Consider the following 12,019-nt stretch of genomic DNA (forward strand, 5'->3'; position numbering starts at 1 on the left):
ATGCCTGGCTACTGTCATGCTAATCACAGCTTATGTCTTGTGAGTTGCGGAACATGGTTCGAAGAAGTGATTTTACGATATGGAATCCAACCTTCCTGAAAGAAGCTAAATGTTATCTCACCTAAGGGTTGATTCCAGAACCGATTGATTGTGCGCACTTCCGAAGTTTGTACATTCGGAAGAATCTTTTGCTGGAGAAGCAACAATGCTTAGGGCTTGTAGGTGTCAAGCAAAATATAACGGAATAATTGACTTTTCTCGACACGGGATGAACCTGGAGGATCTTGATCACGAGCTGAATGTATCAGTGCACACTCGTCATGATGAGTGAATATAATTCTATTACGAAGAAGGATTCAGTCTTGGCTTGCAAGGTGGAGTCTGACCAAGATTAGACAAATCGATGTAGAAATGAGAAAGGACTTTTTCGTCCTTTCATCGAATTTGTTAAGCTTCTAATACTAGGTCCATAGTCCTCGATTCGGCACTGATAAATGCGGATAAGAACTTTCGAATAATAATGTTTTCATTATTGTAATCTCACTAGCTGTAATTGTGATTGACAGCATCAATTCTGAAATATGGGTATTTGCATAATTAAATAATTATTTATGGTAGTATTAATTATTTATTGTTTGATCAAGTAAATATTTAATCAATTACTTATTTGTTTATTGTTGGACCAAGTAAATAAATAATTAATTGAGCTTTAAGCAATTGGGCCTTGCACATAATGAGGTGGACGAATTTTTAAGGATTCGGGCACAAGATTTGTGCCAATTTCGTTTATGCCATAATTAGTACTTACCAATATTTTTCTCTTTAGTTGTTTAAATGAAGGAGAGAGAAAAATATTTAAAATGAAATAAGATATTGTCTTTTGTTCTCTCTCATGAATATTATGAGAGAATAATATTTACAAGGAAATAATATATTGTCATTTATTCTCTCTCGTGAATATTATGAGAGAATAATATCTAAAAGGAAATAAGATATTCCCTTTATTCTCTCATTAATAAATATTTTCTATTTAAACAGAAAATAAAATCTAATAGATATTGATCTGATGGCTAAGAGAGCAAAGTATGATTCATGAGATGAGATCCAAGGGCTAAGCTTTGATTCACTAGTGTGAACACAATAAAAGAAAATAATATATTTTAGAAACTAGCAAGAATATATCATTTCCACTACTATAAATAGGGGTTCATGAGAATGCAATATATACACTTTTTTGTGCTTCAGAAAATTCGACCAAGAGCTCTCCCTTCTCCCCCTCTTGGAACTCCGTGATTCCAATCCCATAAACATGGTGCGATCTAAATGTTGTCAATAGTGTCCACAAGAAGAGTAGTAGTCTTTACTTATGTACATTTGATGTAATAAAGTCTCACGAAAACTCTTGCTTGTAACTGCTGAATCATTAATAAAAGTTGAAACGTTCATTCATTCTTCCTTGTCTATTTGAAGCTTTATGATAAACTATAGTCTTTAGTCCTTAAACAAACCTAACAGCAAATGAAGAGTCAAATATAGATTTGCATGAACAAACTCTTTATGGTTTGCTTAAAACAGTATATTCACAATCTAAGGATCAAATGGCTATTGATCTCAGTATGATTGTTAGGAGAATCTATGATGTCTGGTTATAAGGCATTGAGAGTTGGAGACTCTATAGTTCTTCCTAGGTATCTTCTGAAGATACTGAATTGACCGATGCACTTCTAGAGACATAATAAGAACAAACCATTTAACCTCTTATGTCTCGGAGTCACTATGTATGAATTGCATCATGCTTACCTTAATCCTGAAATGAGACATGTCATTTCATAGCTTACGTATTCTCATTTGAGAAAGTCAGAGTTCTAGACTCACTATGTGATATAGACAAAACCTATTAGTGAAGTACTAAGTTATGAAGATGTCATGAGTAACTTTCTGAAGATCTCATAGATATGGAATTCATGTACAAGATTGCTGAAATGCAATGTATATCACCTCATGCTTTGTTCCTTGGAATGTGAATAAATGAACTGGCCATTGTCCAAATTGAGTCATGACTCTTTTGGATGAATCAATGTGACTTGCTAGCTCCTCGTCATTACATTGTTTCTAACTTATTTACAAGCGACAAAGGAGTTGAGGAAATAACAATTAGAAGGGTAAAATGGTAATTTTATAAATTTCATCTAGTTGATGATATTCATGAAGGGTAAACATAGATAATATTCAATGGATCCACTCATTACAATTAAGTAGAATTCTTGAGTAGAAAATATATTCATTTGAACCGAGAGATTTCAGTGTCAGCTCTTTAGTGGAATCAGTTGACATTAAGCTAGAACTTGGAAAAAGTTTATGAACTTTTGAGTCCAAGTATGCTAGCTCAAGCTTTGTTCATTTTTATCCATGAGGTCACTACCACAAGTCTTTAGAGTAGGATTAGCTAAACATGGAAGCTAAGTCAAAACAAGTTCAAATGTTGAACTAGACAAGTTTTACGAAAATTGTCTAAAGGGTAATTTTATCCTTTTGGACATGGGATGGTATGAATGTCAATAAATAAGTTTTTTTTGACATTGTCATATGATGACAATGAGTTCTAAGTCACACGGCCATAATGCAATATTGAGCCTTGAGGATTGAATTTCATTTCATGGAATTTTATGTGAAAATTCTAAATGGGCTTTTCTTATGTTGTCATTAACAAATAAAGAAACATCTAGAAGCATGTTCTAGAAGCCATAGAAACCGTCCAAACAAGAGAGATAAAAGAGATTATTTTGTGCATTGATGTATGAAGATACTTGCCAAAAGAAAAAGAAGAAACAAATTTTCTCTAGAAGGAAACCATTTGGGCGACCAAGGGAGAGAAGAAAACAAATGAAGAAACAAATCCAATGCCTTAATGAGGCATGTTGGACGTGTAAAGCAAGGGAAAAGATGATATAAGATTTGCTCATGAATATATGATATTCAATAGAAAAGAGGAAACTACCTTTTGAAGGTAATCCTCCTCCTATAAATACCCCACCTCATTCACAATTCACAACACATAATTTTAGAGATTGAGAGCTTCTCTCTCTAACCTTGTTAGCCGCCCACCCTCTCTCTCTATCCCTTCTTGTCCTTTTTTGTTTTGGCACCTAGGTCCTCATTAGACCTAGTGTTTTGTTTTAGCTCTTTGGCTCAAAGACTTGTTCTTGAGTCATAGTGTTTAAAAGTGCCCACACACTAAATCCTAACCATACTCAAAGACTCTAGTGGTAGAAACTTTCGTGGTTAATCACATGTTCAAAGAGACTAGCGGGAGAGGCGAGCTGCGTGGGGAGACGAGCGTTTTAACCTTCATAAGGCTTCTCAACGTTCAAGCTCCATTCAAGGTTGGTACCGAGTAAAAACTAAATGTATGTTCATGCACTTTGTCTAGGTTGTAAAATCGTTTTACGAGTTTTTAAAGAAATTTTTTATATTCTGCCGTTTGCTAGAAGCGATAAATCTTTTTTTAATCCTAGATCTATTCCAACACTAAACACCTCGTTGTAGATCGTAGTGATATAAAGATTGTGTCCACTCATCTTTCTTATTCATCTCGGAGATTACGTCTCGGAAGATTACGGTGTCATCATTGACGAGTTCAAGCGTCGATGCGCTAAAGCTTGAAGATAGTCTTTTAAGACTGAAGACGGAGGAGTTAAAGCTTAAAGATTCAGTAGCTGATCCGAATCATGTAAGTATTACTGAATCTTTGAACCTTGCTCTTATTGGTTGCTTGACCTTGATTCCAGGAATAATTAATAAGCAAATCTAGATCTTATTAGATAACCATAATATTAATTAGGTCTTTTAGTGTAATTAATTATTTTCGCACTTAATATGGTTATCAAGGTGCAATAATCACCAACAAACACGACACGATGTGGTGATAGATGTTACGGTCAATACCAATATATGATAGGTAGACAGAGCGTTTGAACCTTCTCTCGAAAAGATATGTCATCTTTACAGACTACTCAGTAGACACGGTGTCATTGAATTGTTAGTCATTATGTATAAACGATAAATATATTCCCCACTGACACAAGTTATGTTCTCATAGTTATGTTCAATTAATTATCTTTCGAAGCGGTCCAACTTCTCTCTTACATATGTAATTCTTTTACCTAATAGTAATCCCGCATTTCTCATTCAGAATCTCTTAGTTCCAATTTCCCAGAATTATTAAAAGCTCAAAGTTTAACCTCGTACGAGTGTCACCGTTATATCATAAGAATAAGACCGGAGTTCTTCCCCCACAGTGACCTCATTCACCCTTGACAATTAGGTTGTCCCTTTGATTCAAGATCTTGGGATCTCGAGTAGCATGGTTGAGTTTCCTTTGCATTGGCTTTATTTGCCATGGTCTTTAGCTTCATTCCTTTAGATGTCTTCTATACTTGGTCCCTTTTTAATCTTTTGGTTAGCGGATCCGTAATATTCTCTTTAGACCTCACATAGTCAATATTAATGACTCCAGATGAGAGAAGTTGTCTAATAATATTATGCCATTGACGTATATGTCTAGACTTACCATTGTATATCACATTCTAAAAACTAAATTATAATTGACATTATTTGAGATAATAATATTTTTTTCAAAATAAATTTATTGAAACCAATGTGATTGTATTAAATTATATGTATTGATATTTAATCAAAAGTAACGTGATAGGATTATCTTGTATATATAAGTATTATAGGTTATATTATGTCTTATCTGATTTTTTTTTTCAAATATATTCATGATTGTACATATTTGATATAACAACGCCAACTACTAAGCCAATTTACGTTTTACACTCTGCCTCAGAGTAACTAATTTATGTTGTATATACTCTGACTCAAACTTTTAAAACTGTAAAATAAAGTCTTAGGTCCATCAAGTGACCATTATTTATTAAGAGAGAACGAAAAAAAAAACTCCAAATAAAGATAAAAGTTTTGCCAAACTATAGGAAAAAAAAAACATAGAGCAAAATTACTATAATGAAAGATAATATGGAAAAATATAATTATAACTATATTATATATTACAACTTAAAGAGAGCAAAATGCTGTAAAATTATATTTTCATGCATTTTAAAGTATAACATTTATGAAAAAGAAAAACATGAGTTTTCTCTTGTCTATGAACTAAGAGTTTTATCAACGATTAGATTACTTCAAACTTTTAGAATTTCAATCTAACTATGATTTAAAAAATGTTAAACAAATAGTCAATCGGTGACGTGACCTATTTTTTTTCATACCTTCTATTACGCTTATTTATTTAATTAATTAGATTTTATTTTTTGAAATAAAAAAATATCCATTTCAAATCTCTAATTGGTAGGATCCTCCATTCTCTCTCTTATCTCTCTCATTCATCTTGTTTAATCATGTTCCCTTTTTTTCTCTCTCATTCTCATCAGATCCATCTCTTCCTCTCTCTCAATTTTTTCGTTTTTTTCTTCAAAAATTCATATCTTTCTCATACGAACTCGAAATTGAGTGGTTCCAAGTCCTATAAAAATGTGACGACGAGAGCTTCAAGAATATACCAATTGTGACGGATGAAATTTTTTTTTTACTGCTGTGAAATTCCTCCGTATCTCGGCTCCGATGGCGACGAAGCTCTTCGCCTCCGTCGAGCGTCGTGCGGGAAGATCTGGGTTTTTTTTTTGTGTTTATCGATTTTACTTCTTCAATATTATTTTTTTTAGAAATTAAAATTGGTTGTAGGGAGGCAGTTACATATTTTTTGGATTATTTTTTTTTATTTTTGACAATTAATAAATTAAAATGGGAATTTTTTAGACAAGGACAAAATTGACTTTTTTACAGGTTAAAATTTATGCCACATCAACAAATGGTTATTTGACCAAAACTTATGAACAGTTGGCTAAATTAAAATTTTAATGTTTCAATTTGGCTAGTTTTCTATAGTTTTCATGAAGAAATACTTAAAAAAGATAATTGAAATGAGTTACTAAGTAATGAATACACTAAGAGAAAATAAGTATCCAATAAATAAGATATTAGAAATAGACAAAGTATTAATGAAACATGCTTAAATATTTACATAAGTAATAGGTATTTATATTTAAATAATAATAAAAAAATGAGAAAAATAGAAACACATGTATTAACTGAATATATATATACATATCTATGATTATCTAACTTTATATATTAATGATATCGTTATAAAAAAATTATTTATGTTTTTTTAGAGATAGAAAGAAAAATAAATATTTGGGAGAGGTAGTAAGATTGAATCATGAGAGAGAGAAACATAATTAAAGAAAAACAATTTAAAAAATTATTAAGGATGGATATAATGCTTAGAGAGAGATTTTTTTATTATAGATTGCTACTGATTAAGAAAATAAATTTGTAACTAATTAGGCCACTTTAAACATGTGATTTTGGATCTAACCTACGTTTGACAATTTTTAGAGATATAGCCAAATGGGTTATGTGGCAATAATTAAGGTTTGATTTGCCATTATTTATTAACAAATTCGTCACTTTCTCTCTCCTATTTTTTTCAATTTTTTTTTTTTGCATTAAAACTTCAAAAATTCATATATTTCTCATACGAACTCGAAATTGAGTGATTTCAGATCCTACAAATTCGTGGCGTCGAGATCTTCAAAAATAGACCCATTGTGTTTGATGAAAAAATATGTTTAATGCATCATATTTACGTTTCCATCTATTTTTTTGATAATTTCAAAAAATTTCAGTTATTTTCATATTTAAGAAAATATCGTGATTTTTCTACAAACACAATGGATCTATTTTTGAAGATCTCGGCGTCACGAATCCGTAGGATTTGGAATCACTAAATTTCGAGTTCATATGAGATAGATATGGTTTTTTTCATGAAGTTTTTATGTAAAAAAAATGTAGGAAAAAAAGTAGGAGAGGGAAAATGACGAATTTGTTAATAAATAAGGGCAAATCAAATCTTAATTATTACTATAAAAACTTGTTGGTTATTTATCTAAAAGTTGTGAAACGTAGGCTAAAAACAAATTTCAAAGATTCATTTTGAATATTGTGCTGCACTGCCGGAAAAGAAAAGGCTCCAAGCAAAAAGGTCACGTGATAAGCAAAAAGAAAAGGCAACGTGGCAAGCAGGGAGAGATGACGAAACCTGACAAGCAGGGGAGGGATAACGAAACGTTTTATATCTTTTAACATTCACTCTTTTAGGGTATGTATTGATTCAACTTCCAAGTTGTGTACATTATTTGTGTCTGCTTCTTAGATATAATATAAAATACGTTGACCCAAGGCCCATCCTATAGTAACAAAAAAATTCCACTGGTATTATATATTAGTAAATGACTGAATGATGATATGCTAAATGTATAGTATTCGTACATTCACATGGTTCTACTTTGTTAATAACCATCAAGCTTTTATGTATGACTTTATTAGCTATATACCGGGTTGGTCATTTTTGGTCACTTTACGTATTTATTTCCCCCTTCGGACTTAGTCTTGTTTCTTTGTGATAAGCAGTAAAGCACTAAAAATTCTCTGCTCAATGACATATATTTGGTGAAATAGTAAAATTAAGCACATGCGTTTTCCTTTTTTAGGTTTTGAGATAAATCCCGTTATTTTTATATTTTCTGTGTGGAAAAGTGCAAAGCTCCCTATTATGCTGCACGTGCTATAAATGCTTTGTGAAAAAACACGTGGTGTTTTGAGTTTTGACCGTTTCAATTCTTCAACACCCACCTAAAGCTAATAAATAAATACAAAAAAGGCTTGACAAAGCCAAAGTCTATATGTGTAAAAAAACTGTTGCAATATTTTCGTACGCAAGCACATGTAGTAGCTCAAGTAGTAAAATCGTAAAAATGAGTCGATTTCATGAGAATTTTGCTTAACCAAAACTTAACTAACTAATAACAAATTGAACTCAAGACTACAAATGATGATTATGGAGACGATAAGAGCAACGGATTCACTAAACTCTTCTATGGTCGCGATTTCTAGAATATTCGCGCAATTTCTCAGTTCTCTCTCTTCACTAATCACACTCACGTAATATTATCGCTAAATCTCTCTCGAGCATTTAACAACTTATGTCAATACCGAATTTTCATCTATCGATCTCAAACCCTAAAAATACGACAAACATTACAATCAAGAGTGTTCACACGATTTTAGCAACCTAGCGCTTATGCTTTAACCGCTCTCGCATTAGTGCGGAAAACGAGATCCCGCGCTTGATATCTTAATATTGTGCATATGCCGAAAATCCGCCGCTCATATGAACCGATAGTCATAGTTATAATTTCAAATCATTTACCATTTGCTTTAACAGATTACAGAGCTGCTTGTTCATGGAGTAAACTTAAAAGTCGCAAGTGCTACGGTATGTAGTACCAAGCAGCATAAATAGGATAACTATACTTGCAATTAAAAAGAATAATTCTAATTTTAATAGGAATTACAATTGCAAAATATAGCAGAAGTATTGAAGAGGCTTATCGAAACACGAAGCTATATTATTTTTGGTTGTACATAAAAAAATTATCTTGATCTAAACCCTGAGTTCAAGGAGAATAAATGGGACCAGAGCCATCTTCCCAAAAGAATTGTGTTTATTTCTAATTCGTATAAATTGTTTATTCGACCCGATGCCCATTGAACTTCTTACGCATTGGCAAGGTCAGTAACAGTGGTGAGCCGTGCAGCCGGAGTAACACCACCAGTGGTCGGCCTGATCAACAATTTAATCAGAAAAGCCCAAACATTTAACTTCATCCGATTCCCAAAGAGTGAAGAAATACTTACAGCCCCACGAAAACCTTGAAGGCGTCGTATATACCCCATTGAGCTCCCGAAAGAGTTCCAATCATGAAGATACGAAGAGGAAGGCCACGCGTACACAGACCCAACACTCCCATCTTCTTTACGGCCTGCTCAGTTTTGGCCAAAAAAAAAAAAAAGAATTACATGCGCAAATCAGGTCACGAAACACAGCGCTGTAGTTATGCACTTACATCGCCGACCGTTGCTCCTTTGGCGTTGTTGAGGAAGGACACGAGGTTATCGGCGGGATGAGAGACAATGGCACACAACACGCCCGCAATGTATCCGCCGGCAACGCTCACCCCGAGCTGCACGCCCTTGCTGCATTCTTCCTTCGGAGTCGGAATCCCGTGCTTGTATATCCACTCCACTATGTTCTCAAACGATGCAAACTTCATCATTGTATCTGAAAGAGAAGAGAAGCTAAGAGTTCACTAGACCTCTCACAAACCCATCAATGTTTGCGCAAAGGCGAGACTCGTTTTAAAACTCACATGGAATTTGTCGACCCCAGAGTGGAACAATACCCTTGTACAACCTGGGTAAACCGATGGTGAGCGAGGTTCGTATAAGAACCTGATAACATTACGAGAATCTTGAAGTAAGCGTATGTTTAGGTTTACCCGAGAGCTCCTTCAGACTTGACAAACTTGGGCAGGCCGTCGGAGAGCCCGCGAGCGAATCCCGGCTGAGTTTGAACCCGAACCTTGACCGCCTCGAACGGGCAGAGAGCGACGTCGGCGATGACCTCAGTCGAGGCAGAGCTGGCAAGGTAGATCAAGGTCTTGTACTTGGAAGCGTATTCGGGCCCGGCAAGATCCGTGTAGGACTTCTTGAAGAACTCGTAGAACCCCATCTTGCAAGCACCCTGAGCGCTGTAGCCGAGCAGAGTGGGCGACCATCCTTTGAACAACCCTCTCACGCCCTGTTCCCTCACTAGGATTCCGAAACCCGACGATATGCTTTTGTACTTTGCCGGATCGATCTGTGACACCAAACAAGGAAAGACAAGGTCGAGCCTTTGCTCTCACATATGCCATACAATATGATATGATGTGAAAGCTTAAAACAAACCTGCATGTTGCACTTCACAAGGTCCAGAGGAGTTACGGCGGTGTGTGTCAGACCGCAGCTGAGGACTCCGCCGGCCGTGCAGGCCGCGTAGTACGCCGGAGAAAACATCTCGATCCTCTTCCCGGCCTCGGCCGGAGATCCCGCCATTACCCGAGACTTGAACGAGGTTTTATCGGAGAAGGCCATCGAGACAAATAGTATGCTTCTGCTGCGTCAACAAGCTATATATGCATGTATGTATGGTGTATAACTTATAGATTTGCAATTTATATACAACAACAAAAACTAAGGCAAATGGAATGGAGTCAAAGTTGAGACAATTCTAGCTTAGCTGCGTGTGGTAAGTTGATGAAAATTCAATTTCTTAAGTTACTTGTTACACAAGGAACAGAAAAGGTCTCTCATTTAGAGTTTGACTTGGCTACTAGCATGCGATTTCAAAGTTACATAGTTGAGAAACGTGAAACGAATTTTGAATGTGCTACAGGTACAGGCAGGCAAGCAAAGCATGGCAATGTTTGATTGGGCGCCTAAACAAGTATGTACTCAAAAGAATCAAATAAACAAAATACAACAATCAAACAGAAGAGAAGAGAATAGACTAGAGATGCCTGAGGTGAGTGGTTTTGTTCAGCTTCTTGATTTGCCACCCGGTCTTCCATGAATGGTGAAGGACCGTGACCGAAGACTCGTCGACGCAGAGCTTGTGGGACATGTGGGACCCGCAGCCGAGAATTCCGGTGAGCAAGCACTTTATGGGCACTGCGTGGCTGAACACTCCGATGACTCGGGTCCCGGCGGCTCCGGCGGAGCCATTGTCGTCGTCGTGGCGGTGGTTGGTGCTCATCAGCTGAAGCCTGCTCTTGCCTGACCTCTTCCTATGCTGATTCTGATGATGATGATGATGGTGATCCGATCTCCACGGAAGCGTTCCGTTCACGAACTCTACCATCCGAAACTCGACCTGCCTCAGCGTCTCACCGGAGGGAGCCGAGAAATCCGGCTCCATCAACCTCGCCGGAGTACGTCTCCGACCGGTGGCAACCCTCCCACCGGTGGGAAAACGAAGATGAGATCGACGGAGGAATGGCTGGCTGAGGCGGCGACACTGAAGCCCATCCTTACGTCTCCTTCACCGTTGATCTTGTTTGATTCTTGATGATTTCTCATCCTTATTTTTTTTGCTTTTGTTTATGAAAGAAGCCCAAACCTGCGGATTCCTCCATAACAAATACGTGAGAGGGTCGAGACCGAAAAAATAAATCATTATTGTATTTGTATATTAGGGTTTAGGGGTTCATATTCTTTTGTTGTTTATTTATATTTACACTTGAAATGATGCTTTTAAGATGTTTATCGACGGCCCCTACTACTCGTCGCAGAGTATGGTGAGTTTGTGAGAATTGTCGAGCTTTACAGACTCGTTGCCAATATTTTATTAGAGTTGACGCAAATAATAGCCGATGTCGCTCTCTTTACGATAGGGGTGTACAAAAATTGATCGAAAATTGGTTAAACCGATAAACAAATCGATCCGGAACCGAAATTCGGTGCCACATCATCAAACGAATTTCGGTTCGGTTAACCGAAATCGAATTTAAGAATCGGTTCGGTTATCGGTTATTTAATCGATTTTTTTTTATCCAGTTTTGAAACCGGATAACCAATTTTAAAACCGGATAACCGATTTGGATAATTGTAACATCTTTAAATTTGGTCATCCAATTTTGAAATCGGTTAACCGATTTTTTCGGTTAACCGGTTTCAAAACTGGTTAACCAGTTTTAAAACAGTTATAAAACCGGTTATCGGTTTTACAAAACTGGTTAACCGAATTTTCGGTTAACCGATTTTTGGTTTTGGACCAATTCGATTCGGTCATTGGTCCAAAATTTTTAAAACCGAAAATTCGGTTTCGGTTTTCAAATTGGTCCAAAACCGAACCGAATCGATTTCACCCCCACTTTATGATGTAATTCATTTGCGAGCAAGATATTGAATTTCCTCGATTTTTGCTCTTCGGTGCCTTTTATGTGTTTGTATATATTGAACTCCCAAGTGCTTCCTGTATGTTGTACCACGAAGCATT

At 35.9% G+C, this 12,019-nt stretch overlaps 2 protein-coding genes across 2 annotated transcripts; both read right to left on the reverse strand.

Moving 5' to 3' along the window:
• Positions 1-8,525: 8,525 nt before the first annotated feature.
• On the reverse strand, positions 8,526-10,133 carry LOC149406470 (mitochondrial phosphate carrier protein 3, mitochondrial-like). The gene is made up of 6 exons (XM_089606864.1): positions 9,931-10,133; positions 9,480-9,841; positions 9,351-9,394; positions 9,048-9,262; positions 8,839-8,963; positions 8,526-8,764 (listed from the first exon to the last, which is right to left on the reverse strand). The coding sequence occupies exons 1-6, from the start codon at positions 10,114-10,116 to the stop codon at positions 8,698-8,700; spliced, it is 999 nt and encodes a 332-aa protein (XP_089462990.1). The 5' UTR covers positions 10,117-10,133; the 3' UTR covers positions 8,526-8,697.
• A 198-nt stretch (positions 10,134-10,331) lies between these two features.
• LOC149406471 (uncharacterized) lies at positions 10,332-11,385 on the reverse strand. The gene has a single exon (XM_089606874.1). The coding sequence runs from the start codon at positions 10,937-10,939 to the stop codon at positions 10,532-10,534; it is 408 nt and encodes a 135-aa protein (XP_089463000.1). The 5' UTR covers positions 10,940-11,385; the 3' UTR covers positions 10,332-10,531.
• Positions 11,386-12,019: the final 634 nt, after the last annotated feature.

This window comes from Urtica dioica, chromosome 1, assembly GCF_054948205.1.
Source record: "Urtica dioica subsp. dioica isolate 48M chromosome 1, U.dioica_male_clone48M_v1_H2, whole genome shotgun sequence".
In the NCBI taxonomy this organism is placed as follows: Eukaryota; Viridiplantae; Streptophyta; class Magnoliopsida; order Rosales; family Urticaceae; genus Urtica; species Urtica dioica.